General features: G+C 38.5%; 1 protein-coding gene across 3 annotated transcripts in view; it reads right to left on the reverse strand.

Moving 5' to 3' along the window:
* Nucleotides 1–1,473: 1,473 nt before the first annotated feature.
* The window catches only part of LOC113429685 (tropomodulin-2-like), a 29,627-nt gene continuing 13,115 nt past the window's right edge, over nucleotides 1,474–17,985 (reverse strand). For 2 of the 3 annotated variants that reach the window (XM_087972903.1, XM_087972904.1), the window contains exons 4-10: nucleotides 10,325–10,447; nucleotides 8,851–8,934; nucleotides 7,861–7,991; nucleotides 6,983–7,090; nucleotides 6,481–6,624; nucleotides 5,721–5,865; nucleotides 1,474–4,874 (exon numbers count right to left, since the gene is read on the reverse strand). In XM_087972903.1, coding sequence (XP_087829029.1) covers nucleotides 4,843–4,874; nucleotides 5,721–5,865; nucleotides 6,481–6,624; nucleotides 6,983–7,090; nucleotides 7,861–7,991; nucleotides 8,851–8,934; nucleotides 10,325–10,447 — 767 coding nt within the window. In that variant the 3' untranslated portion in view covers nucleotides 1,474–4,842. The remainder of the gene's footprint in view (nucleotides 4,875–5,720; nucleotides 5,866–6,480; nucleotides 6,625–6,982; nucleotides 7,091–7,860; nucleotides 7,992–8,850; nucleotides 8,935–10,324; nucleotides 10,448–17,985) is intronic. The other variant, XM_087972905.1, reaches the window with a different exon arrangement.

Here is a 17,985-nt window from a genome sequence, read left to right on the forward strand (position 1 = left end):
GGTTGTATACAAACTTCGTCTCCTATTATTAGATCAAAGGCAATAATTTCCAAATTGGAAACTTTTATTAAATGCATTTGATGTGTTCTTCTTCCCTCTAGTGGCAAACAATGGCACTGTTGCTGTACTGTATACCTAGTTCTTTTTTCTTTTCTTTGTTTTAATAAAAGCACTTTATATAAAATGCGTTTTACTTAGTTCTTTTTGTTTTTTGTTTTTTAATAAAAACACCTTATATAACATATGTTTTACTTAATTCTTTTTCCTTTTCTTTTTTTAAACGAAACTATATAAAATAAGTTTTACTTAATTCTTTTTTCTTTTTTTAATAGTTTATATAAAATGTTTTACTTATTTTTCCTTTTCTTTTTTTAAATAAAAACACTTTATATAAAATATGTCTTACTTAGTTTTTTTGTTTTTCTTTTTTAATAAAAACACCTTATATAAAATGTTTTACTTAATTCTTTTTCCTTTCCTTTTTTAAAATGAAACACTATATTAAAATATGTTTTACTTAGTTCTTTTTTCTTTTATTTTTTTAATAAACAGTTTATATAAAACATGTTTTACTTAGTTCTTTTTCCTTTGTTTAATAAAAATATTTTGCATAAAATATGTTTTACTTAGTTCTTTCTTTTCTTTTTTAATAAAAGCACTTTATATAAAATATGTTTGTCTTAAAATGTGTTAGCAGACTTCTTCTGATCTGTGATATATTATCTGAAAACTTTTAGGGTTGTTGGGTAACCTAAGTTTGACTCCCCCCCCCCTTATTTATTTGAATAAAGCATGCCAAATTTAATTCTAAGCCACCATTACAAACCTGCTCTTACATTGGATTGTTGCAATCTATATATAAAGCAATTGTCTGAAATGTCTCACAATTGGTTAATTAGTAGTTAAATTTAGATATAATCCATACTGACCATTATGTAACTTTAATATTGTATGAAGACTTTACACTGATGTATTAGCTTACGTATAATTAAAATATTTCTATTAGTCTAATGACTGAATCTTTACAGGTAAGAGGTTGCATATGATTGAAGCATAAAATAAGAACCTTAAAATGCCAGATTTGATTCCTATTATGTTTGTTCACCCGATATAGGAATTTATATCAGTCATATTTTACATCCAGGTTTTTTTAATCATTGGAACTTATTTTTTTATCAATTCCATTTTCACTTGTTTTAGGCTGACCTATTACTCAGTTGTTGAAGCAGAGAATATGATCAAACAAAAAGAACTTTTTAAAATGCCAGTCTTTTGTAGTAATTGAAAACTATTCTCCTGAGTAAATGTCATAAAGACAAGCAGCTTCTTATCAAGATAATTTTTCAAAACTAAATGTGTAAAGCTTCTGTTTCTGAAGTAATTGAATGTGAGTAGACTGTGATAAAATGTATGCTATTAGCAGGTGCTACACTGTGTATCAAATCTGACTTTTCAAGTAACTGCACAAACACATTAAAATAACTTTCTAATGTATTAGTACAGTACTCTGTTCTAAAGCTGTGACTGATCAGTAATATTTGCATGAGGGATGATGGTATGATGGAAGTTACAAATGATCAAAACAATACTTCCCAAAGAAAAAACCAACTTTGTTTTCAAAGGATGCACATGTATGTTGAAGCAGGTATTATTCAAGACAAGCACATTCTTTTCTTCTCATGCAACCCAATAAATGCCCCTTTCTTATGGCAGTCATATCTATATTATTTAGACATTTAAAGACAGCGGATGAGATCAGGAATTAGCTGATAAATATAACTGAATACTGCTGTTAGACACACAAGTCTAGGGTAGGGTAGAAGGATTAATAAGGCTGCAAGTTGAATTAATAAAATGATATTCATAATATATATATATATATATATTATCCATTATTTGGATAAAGAACACATTCAAGAATGTGAAATTAAAAACAGCCAGGATGCCCACAAAAGAATTATCATATGTAAATACAGCATCATATATACAAAGCTTACAGCTTAAAAAAAAACCTGATTTTTTTTAAAAAAAATCATACTGTAGCCAGTACTGTAGCCCACTTCGTGTTGGGTTTTTTTCCCGAAATGAAAAAAACATTAATGAACAGACATTTAAATTATGATGTGGAAAAATCTGTCAAAGCTGGGAAAGAAAGAAAAGAATGTGTTATGGTCTTGGGGACATCCATCTTTTAAGTATGTCATTATCAAATGATTTGAGACCTAATTCTCCATGCAGTATTTTAAAAATGATTCTAAAAATTATTTCAGATGACATTCCTGGAAATTTTTGGGTTGGACTATATGGAAACAGCATTTGGGAACATTTTTTAGAAGTTGTGCTTTCTGATTAGGTATGCTTTTAATGTAGTAGTATATACATATCCTTTTGCTAATGATTCAGCTTGTGCAAACAGCTATTTTCCAATTATTTTTGCCATACATTGGTGGAAATTTGCAGGAAGAAAATCCTCAGTTCCTTTTTATAAAGCTAATTTACATAGTTATAAATAACAATGCCTTTTATTTTAAAATGTATTTTCATGCCTGGCAGTAGGGATAGTTAAGTATTTACTGGGTTTTGGAAAAGACATCCAAGTGGCATTATACTGAGGAAAATAAAAACAAAAAAATATTTCAGTTAGTGGTAATCTTAGTGAAGTACTTCTTTCCAAATATTATAGACACAATAATGAGTCACTTATTGGTTAGTCTCCCAGTGTCAAGTACTTGGTCTTTAATACTGTGATGCATTTCAGTCGTAGTGAATTTTACAAGAGAGATCTTGTGGAATTAAATGCTACCTCTGCATTTATGCAGAGATCCTCATGTTCAGTTTTGCCTGCTGATTTTCACACGAACCATTACTATTATTATTTAAAAATAACCATTGTTAAAAGTGAGACTCGCTTTTCTCCTATTTATCCCCCAGTATAATACATGTTTGGCATTAAATATTTTTCACAATTTTTAACTGAAGCAGTAAGATCTCAAAATTCAAAAAAGGGAGTCCCAATCATAGTGAGGAATTCCCTTTGTCTTTTGTGCTATCCATTATTCACTAATGTTTTTCTTTTGTAACCTGATAACTGAAGTTGGAATGTGGGGTTTTCTGACTTGAGAATAATTTGAAGGACTTCGTTTCCTAGGCAAGACATGGGTATGAAATGTCTCTCACCAATCTCCTGTAGTGACTGATCAGTTTAATCTTCACTATCTAAGAATCCAGTGACCAACAGTAATAAATGTCTAGTTTCAGAAATTAAAACAACCTTAAAAGCAATCTGACAAACACAACATTATTATTAGAACACTTATATACATCAAATGGGTTGACGGTAATTATTTTGGCCTCCTATTAATACATATACACAGATCAACAAATAACTTAAAAGGTCAGCTGAAGCTATTTTAAGTTGGCAAATTAGATTAGGAAACTAGCTCACCTAATAGTAACATATGTGAGCACATAATCAACAGTCCTTGTAATCGTGGAAGGTGGATTCATGAAGCTTTCTCATGAATGGAATGGTGACATGGCATTGTTTTCAGTTTAATATCCCTCCACTGTGATGTGAAGAAGGGATTTAACTTGTAGCTAGTGTCTGAATGACTCTTCATATTTATGTACAGGAAATATAATGATTCCTTTGGTGACTCCTTATTTTGGAGAATAGTTTGTTCACACTAGTATTTAGCTTATTATCTCAGTTCATATCAAGGCAAAGCATGGCTAGGACTGATTTAATCAAGTAATGATTTACAGTCAGCCAGAAAACTAGAATCAGAAACCATGACTGAGAAAAATTCTCAAGCCATGAGTTGTGCTAATTATGATTCTGTGCCATGGATAAATTAACATATTTTCCTTAGAGGATTTGTTCTACCTTTAGAAAGGTCCAGTCAATGTGAAAGATAAGAAGTACAGCTAAAGCATGGGTTGCTAAATATAAAGAAAAAAGAATGCTAACATCTATTGCAATTCCAATTTTGTCTGGCATTGCATTCATGCATAGTGTTAATTCAGAATTTTTAATCCGTGGTTAGTCGGATGAGCCCATAGTGGCTTTGTTCACACAAAACACAGTGCCATAGTGGGCATGTTTACACATGAATCCATCCTGACCGTTTGATTCTACAGTGTGTTCTAAAATAAGGTTATTGGAAATTATAATTTGGTATGAACAAAGCCTATTGTGAGATTTGTCTCCAGTTATCTGCTCCAGAAGTAATATTTCACAATATATTGACTGTCTAGTTTATGGCACATTGTAGTCTGTGGAATTTGAAGATTGATTTGTTTGGCAGAGTGTGCTGGTATGAGAAGAGTTCCACCTTGGCATGACAAGTTGTTTTAAAATGACCTTGGTCCCTTTTCTTTACAATTTGCACATAGCACTAGAAAGATAACAGGAAACAAAGAGCAGACCTGGGCTTACTATGAGTCAAGAGGAGGTGGTGATTTGTACAACATAGAAAGCACAATCCACTAAACAATTCCCACTTGTTTCAGTGGATGTGCAGGAAAATTTCCTAATCACTCATAGATTAACATTAAATGGAAGGGGGAGAAAAGATTAACTTGCAGCTCTTCCCGTTTTGACACCAAGTTTCGTTTGGTCTTCCATTCAGAGCATCTTGAATTCAGAGCATGATTGTTGATTGCTTGGAAAAAGAAAATTAGGCTGGATTATGGTGTTCAAATAACAGGAAGGGATGAATTGAGGTAATGGAACATGAGCAGTCTCATTCGAAAGCCTTTCCAGTATCTTCCCTTTAAATCACTAAATTTTATGAGATTTATGAGAAATCCTTCTCTTCCTTCGCATCTTCAGAGACAAGGCTAATGGCGTTCTTCCACTCGTTTCTTGCGAACTAGAGAGAGAAAGAGAGAAAGGAAGAAGGACAAACATTGTCTTGTAAGTGTCACAAAATATTTTTTCTAATTTTGAAACTTTGTTTTGTAAAGGTGATTAATAAATAATTTTATTTTTATGTCTGCGCTTGTATTCACCCCTTCCACCATGGGACCAGTATTATTTGTCATTCTTTAATTTTGTAGTAAATTTGGAGAGCAAGTCATTTCTGTTTATTATTTAAGCTAAACAAATATGTATATTTTGGGTTCCTGTGTTAGTTGCTTATTTACAAGCTTCGGCTTACACAGTGCAACTTGTATTGTTTGGAAATCCAATATAAAGAATAAAATGTTACTGAAATATCAACAATAATATTAATTCCTTTTCATCACCATTTGCTTTTCTTTGATATATGGATTCAGCTATCATTGTTTTATCATATTATTTCACTAGAGGGTAAAAGCAGAATTAAGTTTCCAGGTGACTAGCTAACCGAATAAGAAAACTTCTGGTATAGTTGTTACGTTGGTAACACCACACCCTCAAAATGTAAAGAAAAACATTTTCTCCTTATCAGTAGACAAACTCCTAGTTAGCTTTGTTTCTCATGAGACAAACCTTTCTGACCATCAAGAAAGAAGATGTCTGTTTATTTTTACAATGATGGTCACCCCTTCTAGTCCACTCTTGCTTTATCCATTTTATTTTGTGTTAAGAGAGCCTTGTGTATCAGGTGTGTCATTTTGTAATGGCCCAAACAAGACTGGACATTTTCTATTTTTCTTAGTCCGAACTGAATTCCGTATTTTCTCCTGTAAGGATGCTCCTGAGCTTTCACCAATCAGAGGGGTTGGTATCTTACCTAGATCATTATTTTTAGTGATGGCAGCTGCTACCCTGGTTCTTGGGCCTTGCTTTGTAAACTGGTACCCAAATTTGAGAATGTGAGCATTCTCCTCCAACATCTGAGCAATCTCCATCTCCACTGCAGTACCAAGCTGTTGCCTCTGAAAAAGCAACCGAGATAGAATCAAATGGAAAATATTATTGCTGGTTCACAGCAGCGTCCCTCTTTAGACAACTTTCAGACTAAATTGATATCATATCATCGTCATCCATGTGACTTCATGCACAAAACGAAAGTCTCTAAAGGCTAAAGTAGATGTGGGGTGGTGGAGCTTATCATAATCAAAGAATTATTATGGCAAAGAATTGTGCTGGTGTGTGTGACAAATTTCTCAGTTAGCAACATAAATTTTGGGCCCAGTTGAGGACCAGCTGTATACAGTCGGCAGTGATTTGCATTTTGAACAAACCAAAAACTAATCCCTTCCCCGAAATTATTTCCTAGCATTCTTCATCTACTTTGATGCTGGAAGAAGGAAACTGTTAGACTAGAGGGAATTCTAATCTCTTACAGCAACGTATTTCCAAGTGTAAAAGAAACAGTAATATTTTCATACTGAAGGTTCCTGTATGATTGGATTTTAACATACTAAGAAAAATCAAATATATACATTAAATCAGGCTTATCCTGCCACTTTGACCTCCGTCTTATTACAAGATCCCAAATAGTCATTTTTAGAGTCCAGCCAATTTCCACTCTGCTATCCTTTCCTTACCTGATTGTCAATTTTGATTTCTGTCAGTACTTCATTTCCTTTCAGAGCATCAACCAAAGCGAGGATGCCTGTCCCAGTGACAAAATTGGATTCTATATTTAGACTTTTCAGTGTCTTGTTTACTTTTAGAGTATCTGCAAAAGCCTGAGAAGAAACACAGCAATTTTGTTTCTGTTTGCCTTAAGAAATATCACATTTCGGAATTCAACTTTCCACCATTGTCACCTCAAAATCGTGTGAAAATAGTTGGATAAGAATGAATATGTTAAATAAAGTATAGCAAGTCATTCACGGAAAATTCAAAATAGTGCGTGCCTGCAGCTTTTCAAACATAAAACTTTAGATAATTTATATTTTAGCATAGTTATATATTCTGCATTGTTTTCTAATACTTTTATTTATGAGAAAAAATATTTATTCTACATTGTTTTTTTATTTTAAACCCAGTATTAAAATAGAATATGAACATGAAAATAGAATATTTTCCCCAAGAAAACCTCACCATCGCAACAGGGTCATTGCTTCGAGTAGCTGCCAGGCTGAATTTTTTCACGTGGTTATTGGTTTCCAAAGCCTTTGCAAACTCTTTAAGAGTTGGAATTGGGATGTTCTGTATAAGATAAAAAAAAAAATAGCTCTCGTGTAATTGCTTGAATTGAATAGATTCCAGGATAGTCATATAGTAACCTGATTCCGTATCCCAAATTATAAATGAATCAACTTTTTGAGAAGGTCCCTAATTTTAATTTGGATTACACCCATTTAATAATGTAATATGCATCCCACCTTTCTATAACATAGCATCAAGGCAACTAACAAAATATTTCAAATAAAACAAGACAATTGGTCAGGCAAATAAATTAGGATCAATCTAAAGTGAATAAAAGACACACACGTTTTTCAGGGGTGTCCAACCTTAGCAACTTTAAGACTTGTGGACTTCAACTCCCAGAATTTCAGCCAGCTGGGAGTTGAAGTCCACAAGTCTTAAAGTTGCCAAGGTTGGACACCCCTGTTTTATGTCAATAGAAGCTTTAAAAAAGGAGGTGCATGCAACAGTTCCACAACAGAAAGCACATGGTTGTTTTACTCTCACACTCAAAAGTGTTGTGCTTATAAGGCTGATCATTGGTCTTTTAAATGTTTCAGCATAGCTTTTTGAAGGGAATGAAATTGCAATTCATCATTCTCTGAAGTATCATTATCCTGGTCAGTTTTATATTTGTAGAGAATTTGAATACTGATGTTTAATATCTGCTTCATAACATCTTTGATGGATGAAGCTATAGTCCAGACAAGAAAACATAGAACCCATCTCAACATATTTTACAAGTAAGACTGTGACGATGAAACAATTGAGATTGACTTCGATAGAAGTACCTTTATGTTGTTCAGATTGACTTCTTGGAGAGTGGGATCATTTGCCTTAATTCTTTGCAAACAGGCTTCGACATTTGTTGAGTTAGGTGGCTCTTCAAAAACAGGCTTGACCTTTTCACCTTTAACCACATCTGGAGAAAAAAAAAAAAGCACTAATGCCACCCTTCCGTCCATACACCATTAATGCAAAATTTTCTTTAGAAATTCTATTTTCATTAAAGTGACATATGCATTCTAGGCCATGAATTACAGTATAATCTGGTGGATTATTTTATAACAGTTTTGGCTTTCTCATTTCTACAAAGTCATCTTTCTCTCTTCTCTCCTTGTTTTAAACCCTTTTGTCCACTTCTAACAATTGAGGGCGATGTCAGACTGCCTAGTAGGCACAACTATAAATTTTGATTTTGCAAACACTTTATCCCTTATTCAAGACTTTGTTTACTCAACAGAAGGCTTTCAGATAACTAGGCATAACATTCATAAATTCTTCCTCATTTTGCAGATAACTAGGCATAAGCATTCATAAATTTTCATACATCATGATAATTCGAAATATGGTTTTAGCTTCACTGATTATGTAAACATAGCCAATTTTGATTTATTCAATAAACCATGATTAAACCAGGGCATAGGTTACGCTCATGTTTAACTTCTCATAGCCAGCTATGTTTTCAGTTATATAACTCAGTTCATAGAAACTCCTAAAATAGATTTTTCACTAGCTATTTTAATTATTAAAAAAAATACTACTGCCCAAGGGGGGAAATATTATTTTTGGAACAAAAGTGCCTGACAGAGCAAATTCCTAATTGCTTCATTCACGATGGGAATGCAGTTTAGGAGACCTGCCACATTGACTAATTGCCAATTGGATCTTTGCAACAATCATCATAATGGGAAAAAGATTAGCAGCATAAGTAGTTTGATGGTTGCAGAACATTGTTCTATTGCTTGGTGTGATGAGTACAGGGAAACATCTCTACTTACTTTTCACAATTCCTTTGCCATCTTGACCGATGGTTCCTTCATTAAACTTAGGGTTGTTGACCAAGTTATGAACTCCAAGGACAGCTAGAAGTACCAGAAATACCAGCAATAAGATGGCTTAAAAAGACACGACCTTCATCTAGCATCTCCTGCTTTTCCAGTAGCTAATATATCAAGAGGAGGATAATCAGGTGGATTGTTTTTGCATTTAGGATGATTTATTTAAATTATTTTATACTGCTGTTTAGGAAAAATTTGCCTCTTCAAAGAAGCTCACCAGATAACATTTTACATAATTGAAAATGCAAAGTGCAATCCAATAAAACCTGGTATGTAACCTCAAAAATTGAAAATCCAGTTTTAAAAATGGAAATGGGCTGATCATTTATATGAAAGCAGATGGGAATGATGAGTTTAAACTACAGCAGTTTAACTGATTGAGATAAAAACTAGAGCAGATAAAACTAGGGCATCAAAAGGACAGTGATGAGTTCGGTACCTGTTCAACTGAGCCATATGATATACTAAAGGTAAAGGTTTCTCTGTCAGTCATGTCCGAATCTAGCGCATGGTCCTCAACTCCATTTCTTGGCCGAGGAAGCCAGCATTGTCCAAAGACAATTTCCGTGGTCATGTGGCCAGCATGACAATATGCCAATGGTGCACAACTCTGTTACCTTCCCATTGAAGTGGTACCTGTTTATCTACTTGCATTTTCATGCTTTTGAACTGCTAGGTGGGCAGGAGCTGGGGCAAGGAATGGGACCTCACCCATTGCACAGAACTCAGGTCTCAAACCCGGGCTGTCAGCTATCCAGCGCTCTTTAACAGCTGAGCCATCATGCTCCTTCATGCTATACTATCAGCATTCTAATAGCTATTTAATCCATAATGCTTCTCTTAAATGGAATAATCCTCCCATTTGGGAAAAGTTGTGAAGACACATCTGCATATATTTCAATAAGTGTGTGGATGTCAGAAATCTGTATTGGCTAGATGCATACCTATCCTCTTATATAATACTTATATTCTTATATAATAGCCCTGAGCAAATATTTGCATGTGGTTGACAGCTCTTTTGTGTTGGAAAATATACTTATGCATATGCTTTGAGTTCTGTTCAAGCCTCCCTGTGTACCTGACTGGCTCCTTAGATCTTTTGAATATTTAGCATATCTGAATGTTGAAATCTTTGACTATCCAACATAATCAACACTGCCATTAACCCCAGTTCTAAAGTTGGGTTTCTCAATCAAAGGAGTGCTATTAGTGCATTAGTAGATTCACTTAGAACAAGGCTCCCAGTTGCGGTAGGGAAGCACTCATATACACGCCCGTTCACCAAAGCTAGCCATATCTGTGTGCTGTGGACAACAAGAGAACATGAGCAATGGCTTGGAATGGTAACAAGTTTGGAGTAACTGAAAGGCTGACCCTGCTGTGAAGCAAACAGACAAACCATCTTGCCACACACCTGCCAGATCATACAGCTCAGTATCAGAGGCGCTGGCCAGGGCTTCTTCTAATTCTGGATCCAGCGTCACCTTCTTTTCTGCGCGAGTCTCTATTGGTCTCTCCTTAGGCACAAATGTTTTTCCTTCAAGACAGAAATGAACTGATTCAATTAACAGATCACAGATCATCCGAAGGGACCTTGTAGGTCATCTAGTCCAACCCCCAGCCCAAGCAGGAGACCCTACACCATTTCTGACAGGTGGCAGTCCAATCTCTTCTGGAAAGTCTCAAGGGATGACGCTCCCACAACTTCTGAAGGCAACTTCTGTTCCATGAGTTGATTGTTCTCACTGTCAGAAAGTTTCTCCTTATTTCCAGGTTGAATCTCTCCTTGTTCAGTTTCCATCCATTATTCCTTGTCTGGCTTTTGGCTATTTTAGAAACTAGCTTGACAAATGAAGAGGAGCGTGATAGTTGCGAGGTTAGGGGAGTTTATCCTAAGCATCTACTGTACTGACAATGAGTTTGGAGAAAGAACATATATGGATTATAGGCAAACCGGGGAAAAGACCAAAATCCAGCATGTTAATGAATACTGACTACCCTAGGATTTAGTCCTACACGGGGTTATTGGGGCCTGTGTAATTTAGAAGGCAACTACAGACCTTCTACTGGACAGCTGGACAGCCTGTTCACACAGTAAAAGCCAACAAAAGCCAACATTTAGCTGCTGGTATTATTTTTAGGGAAACGATTCATAATTTCCAAATTTAAAAGCTGGCAATAAGGTCATAATTTTCAAAGGAATGCATCAGCTCTTGAACATCTCATGCGTTTTAACTTCTCCTGACTCGATCCCATCATGCATACTAATGGATAAAATGACACATCCTCATTGCTCAGCCTCAGGGTTGTCCTGTTTTCATTATTTTATACATGATGTTGTTACCCTCACATTCTTCTGAAGGACTTAGGCCAAGTGCATATCCGATACACAGATACATAGACTGACTTATCTCAGACAGCTTTATAATTCTATGTTGGCTCTCCACTTATAAGATTCACTAAATAAAAAATAATATAGTAATCCCATGTTGTATTTTTTGAGAGCCAAAAGCACTCCACCTACTTACAAAGCAGCGGCTTTGTAAGAAAAACCATCCATGGAATCTCTCTATTGATCATCCCCAAGTTGCCAAGTTTGGAAACCTTGGCTGTAAGCCAATCGCAACCCTTATTCCTCTGCTCTCAGTCGAGAGCAGAGGAATAAGGGTTGCGATTGGCTTACAGCCAAGGTTTCCAAACTTGGCAACTTGTGGACTTCAACTCCCAGAATTCCTCAGCCAGCTATGCTAGGAGTTCACAAGTCCACAAGTCTTAAAGTTGCCACATTTGGGTCCCTGACTTACATCCACCGTATGAATTTATGGCAAAGGTGATGTTTGAATGGAGGCCATCCAAGACATGCCACAACTGCTCTCCAAAGCCCTTGTTCCTCTTTACTCTTCTCTTTCATGCACAGGCTTAACATCACGTAAAGGTCCAGTCTTTATCTCCAGCCAATGGTCAAGTGCTTGTAACCCGGAATATCTGTAGTAGGGAGCTTGTAATTTTCTCAGTTATAGTTTAATACGTTCAGATTGAGGGCATTTTCACATAATGCTATTTCTACTTCCCCAGTCTTCCAAAACCATTTTGAAGCCAAGCAGGAACATAATCATCCTCATTCCTCCTCAACTCATATCACCGAGAACAAGCACTTCCACCAACAATAGGCAAATGCAAAAATGACCATCCAGATATTGCCCTTCGCATGAGCTGCAGAAGCTTCTAGAATTACAAAAGGGGTAAAAGAAAAAAAGGATTAGCTAACTCCCATCCTCATTTGTCAACACCACCCTGCCTGTGTTTGTCTGGCCACTTTGCAAAACCTCTGAGTGGTTAAAATACGGGGAAAGCTTATGGCTGACAAGATGCCATTCCTCCCAAATATACATTTTTGATGATGGCACAGTGCGATAGGTTTGGGTCAGGCCTCTTTCCTGAGAGCTACAATCCGGAGTCACATTATAGAACCTTCACATGTTTGAGGGGGAGAGAAAAATGACTCCCTTGAGGCCAAAGATTGGGAGGTGAGTCAAGGTGATGCAAGAGTTCACCATGCACTGTTTATACAAGCAGGAAAATTGAGCCGGCAATTTTTTACAGGAGCTATAAAACTGACTGGAAAGATTATACTGGGATTGCTGATAGGACGGCCTGTGAAATCTGTTAGAGAGGGTTCCAAGTTCACCCGGCCTATTAGTTGCTCTTGAATTCCAGTGTCAAAACTTAGAAATAAAATGTTGTCATCTGAGCTGTGCTGCGGCTGGAGGGGGTGTGTGTGGAATCTATGCTCCAAGAAGGATAATATGTGTGATTTTTGTGACTGCAGGATCAATGCTGAATGAGGAGTAGGTTCTCCGGATCATGTTCGTACTTTTGTGCCAAGCCATAATGTGTTTGATTTTGACTTAATGGGTTGCATGGATCCATCCCATTGCTGCTGTTTAATGTTATATGAGAAGTAGGCCCCAACGATGGTTCAGCCAACTGTAGTTAAAGAAACCACAGCTTAGAATACTGTGCAAACTCAGCCTGTTCGGTATACTTTTTGATCTATAAAGCCACAGCGCTCCAGATGTGTGAAATGGGGTTTCCCTAGGCAGATATGAATATTTGCTAGAAAAGTGATCAAATTGCCTCCGCTCTCCCACCACCCACCCTTTCCCCCAGCCAACTGTCCTTCCACAGAGTAAATGAAACCATATGGAAAGCTTTAATGTATCTACTGGAACTCCACAAGCAACGGAGTGTGGGATAATTTATTTTGTCCAAGACTTCCCCAGTGAACCGGTCTATTCAAATAAAGGGCAAAGGTGGGCTGGAAAGAAAGGGGAGCGGGAGCCAGATACACTAGAATTGGGTTTTAACACTGTATTCCAACCTGCAACAATTAATCGGTGGAACGCGTTGCCTCCAGAAATTGTGGGTGTTCCAACACTGGAGGTTTTTAAGAAGAGATTGGACAACCACTTGTCTGAAATGGTCTAGGTTCTCCTGCTTGTGCTGAAGAAGGTTGGACTAGAACAGGGGTCACCAACCTTTTGGACCTGAGGGACCACCAAACTCATAATTTTAAATCCCAGGGACCACTAACCAGTTCTGTGGGCGTGGGCTAATTTGTGGGTATAGCTTGGTGGTCATGTGACTGGCTGGGCATGGCTTGCATGTAAATATTATAAATATTTATATAAATATTGAATTTTTTTATTAAAAAATGAGCAACGTTTACCCAAAATCAGGCAAAGCAGGCAGGCAGATTGAGTTGCTCACAGAATCACAGATTCATTCAGAGATCTATCTATCTGCCATCGGCTAGCTCAGTCTGTCACATAAAATTTGCTTGCAAGCAAACTCATAAAATTTGCTTGCAAGCAAACTCACAAAACTAACGGACAACACACCCATGTATGTAAATATTGAATTTTTTATTAAAAAAAGAGCAACTTTTACCCAAAATCAGGCAAAGCAGGCAGGCAGATTGAGTTGCTCACAGAATCATTCAGTGATCTATCTATCTGCCATCGGCTAGCTCAGCTTCTCAAATTTGCTTGCCGTGAATCTGCATTGAATAATAGAACCTTCTGTCCTAAGGGAGGTTCTGCTGTGCTTAAAAGCAGAGCCGAAGATCTAAAGACTAGCTAGAAAGCAAGAAATCCAACCATTTCCTGCTTCCTAGCTAATCTAAATCTCCCGGCACAACAGAACAGATGATGGTCGGAAAAAGGAAAAATAGAAATTTAGCAGGCAAGTTTACCAGGTAAGGAGTGAGTGGGCGGGGAGGGTTCCCCGGGCCATGTGGGCTGAGCAGTCTTGTGTTTCTGTGCAGCCTGGATTAATTGCTTTGGGGGGTTGCTCTGGGGGTGAGATTTCTCTGCGGCCCACCAAAATTTTCTCACAGCCCACCGGTTGGCGACCGCTTGACTAGAAGACCTCCAAAGTCCCTTTCAATTCTGGTATTCTGTTATACACGTTCATATACGAGATGGCATTTTTTTAAAGGCCAGCAAATATATATCATCACACCTTTGTGTTACACATAAACCAGTAGGATGCTCATGCCACATTCTCACTTGCTTTATCCCCATACATACAGCCCAAGAGTGGTGCCAAAGCTGCCAGTTAAATTTGCAATAGTGAAAAGTGAAATTATTTTAATGACTGAGTCAGAAAAAAAACAAATTCCACTATCTGACAGTGCCAGAGGGAAGCACGTATGTCGGGAAGTAATTTAGCTCACTATATTAAGAAGCAGAAAACACAGAGCCGAGCTTAAATTTTCAGAGATTCTTGACGTGGAAACATTGGTTGCAAAAAGGTTAAGCGTTCCTTTTTCATAAAGATAGCAAGGTTAGCTACTGGTTTTACATATCCCACTGAGGCATTGGGTCATTTGCTTATTTGTGGCTGGGCATGAGATGTAAACCCAGCCACTCGGTTCATTGCTTAGCTTGATGGGAAACTTCAACTGTGGTTTATTCAGACCATGGTTTAGCTCAGTCTGTGGGCTCCATGATATTCTTAAGACTCAAGAGATGTACGGCGACATACATGTTCCTGGGCAGCATCCCTTTTATCAGACCCTTATTTTCACCTCGGTTGCCTGTTCCCGATTACTATTTACCACCTGATTTTTCTACTGGGTTGGGCGTTGTTAGATTTTTGTGTCTCTTTGCTTAGAAAGACTTTCTGCTTTATTTCAGCCAGTACTTCCCAAGCAGTTCAATTCCAAGAAGAATCAAGCCTGTTAAGCTTTACAAATAATCACTCCCCGGCCACTTTTTACTGCAAGTCCTGCCAAAAAAAATTTAAAAAATAAATAAATAAAGGCAGCGGTCAGAAACACCACATGTCTTGGATGTCCTGCCAACAAGGATCATGACTTATTCTTATGCAAGTTATCTTTGCGAGTTTTGCAGGTTTAAATCAAGCAAGCTCATCTTACATAACAGCTTGGCGGTTTTTCCCTCCAGACTCACAGGGGCTGCAAAGGGTTATCCCAACACGGCCGAGTTTTGCAGGGCCCCAGTTTCAGAATGCCTGTGAGAATAACAGAACTGGGAGGGACCTTGGAGGTCTTCTAGTCCAACCCCATACTTGAGCAGGAAACCCTATATGCCATTTCGGACAAATGGCTGTCCCACCTCCAGTGTTTGGAGCATTCACAACTTCTAGAGGCATGTCGTTCCACTGAATTATTCTTCTAATTGTCAGCAATTTTTCCTTAGTTCTAGCTTGGTTCTTTCCTTGATTAGTTCCCATCCGTTGCTTCTTATCCTGCCTTCTGGTGCTTTGGAGAACAGCTTTGACCCCCCACCCCCTTTTATTTGTGGCAGTCCCTCAAATATTGTCCTTGGACTCTCTCAAAAAAAAAAAAAATAGATGAAATGGAAACTTGAAAACAAGCTGGTTGGATTAGGAAGACCAATATTGCAGGGGGAAAACTTTGATCGCCAGGCATAAATGAGCTAGATGCTATTCCCTTTGGGCTACTTCGAGAAGACGATTCTGTGTTAGTTTGTAAGCAGGTCTCGTTTTCTCTGTCTCCACAAGATCAGCCAGATTGGAGAACTCAGTCAACGTAACTCAGCTACTGGATTATTAAAATCGCTGCAGAGTTTAGGGCTGGCTTGTTTTCAGATGCCATGGCTTACTTTCCCCATTAAAAAGAACTCTTGCTTTGCCTCTCCCTCTGGCTTCAGTTTCTGCAAAGAATGTATTGGCTGGATAACTGACAGCTTCCCCCCTGTAGTCCACAGGCAAAAGGAGGATGGGTGAAATTGGCTAGCATTTTGTCAGTTTCCCTCCAATGTGCTGTACTTTCTTCCACAGGGACAAGTCCATGGCATCATGTCAAGCTATTGTGGGGTTGTTGTTTTCCTATTCATTCTTTTCATGTGAAATGGAGAGAACGTAAGGAGATTTATGCAAGCCAGGCGATCGTTATCTTGCTTCTTGCTCTCACTGCTATTCTTTTCGCTCCCCAAAGTTTTGTCAACCTGAACACACACAGACTCGGCATCGTTGCTCCTGTCACGCAGTGCAAAAATCCTTTCAAAGCTACAGTACCCAAAAAGAGAAGATGAAAAGGGGGGGGGAAGCCCACTTGGGCACTTTGCAGGACAGTTTTAAGATGTTGAAGACAAAATTAATCTGGGCAACATTTTCATCCATCTGACTTTCAGTTGTCTGAGGAGCTATAAGGCCATGAAGCCAATGTTCCCCTTTCAAATATATGAAGCTTAAAAGTTGTTACTTGTGGTGGAAGGTTAGAGTTCCCTCTAATGTGGAAATAAAACTCTAGTAACTAAAACAAAAAAAATTCACAACCTACCATGTTTCTCATAAAATAAGGCCGGGTCTTATATTTTTTTGAGCCCCCAAAAAACGGCTAGGCCGTCTTTTAGGGGGTGACTTAATTCCCCCCCTTGCATCCTCATCTAGAGCGCCCCGCGGGCAGCCTCGCCACCAGCCACTCCTAACGGGTGATCATGGCGAAGCGCAGAGAGCTCCCTACTCCCACCAAACACCTTTGCTGCAGACCCAAGACCTTTGGCACCCGCCGCTGTTGCTTTCCCTTCTGCCCATTCCGCCGCCACATTTGGAGCTGCCGCTTCCATGTTTGGAGTGCTGCTGCCATTTGGAGTGCCGCCACCATTTGGAGCACCGCCGCCACGTTTGGAGCTGCCGCTTCCGTGTTAGGAGTGCCGCTGCCATTTGGAGTGCCACTGCCATTTGGAGCACCGCCATTATGTTTGGAGCTGCCACTTCCGCGTTTGGAGCTGCCGCCGTGTTTGGAGCGGCGGCGGCGCTCCAAATGGCGGTGGTGCTCCAAACAGCGGCAGTGCTCCAAACACGGAAGCGGCAGCTCCAAACGCGGCGGCAGCTCCAAATGTGGAAGCGGCAGCTCCAAACGCAGCGGCAGCTCCAAATGCAGAAGCGGCAGCTCCAAACGGCAGCGGTGCTCCAAACGTGGAAGTGGCAGCTCCAAACGCGGCGGCGGCATGGGCAGAAGGGAAGTCAACAGTGGTGGGCGCTAAAGGTCTTGGGTCTGCTGCAAAGGTGCTTGGCAGGAGTAGGGAGCTCTCCGTGCTCTGCCATGATCGCCCATTAGGAGTAGCTGGTGGTGAGGAATTGCTGCACTGCGGGCGCTCCTAACGCAAGTCCCCCGCCCTTCCCCCATTTTGCATGTTTTAAAATAGGCCTAAATTTGGGGGAGGGGCTTAATTTCATTTTATGCCTAGAAAACATGCTGGGTCTTCCTATTGGGGGAGGTCATATTGTTGGAGAAACACGGTAGCTGTTGCAAACACACTTCTGCTGACCTGAAAATAAATCAAAGCAGCTCCCCAGCCCTGCTGATATTATGAGAATACAAAGGCTTAGAGATGCAGAATCTTTAAAACACCAAAGCCCTCAGCAGTTCAGGTTAGCGGAAATAAAGACAATTGCAGATTGCTTTCAAACTGCTTCGGAGACTTGGGGAAGTAAATACAGAATATCGTGCGAAGGTGCCCTTGTTTCATCTGGGATCCCGCTAATTTGAAGGACATTTCAGGTGAATCCAGGAACATGTTC

The sequence above is a fragment of the Notechis scutatus genome, chromosome 11 (genome assembly GCF_049901735.1).
Source record: "Notechis scutatus isolate UNSWTSFEM ecotype Mainland chromosome 11, rNotScu1.2, whole genome shotgun sequence".
Taxonomy (NCBI): Eukaryota; Metazoa; Chordata; class Lepidosauria; order Squamata; family Elapidae; genus Notechis; species Notechis scutatus.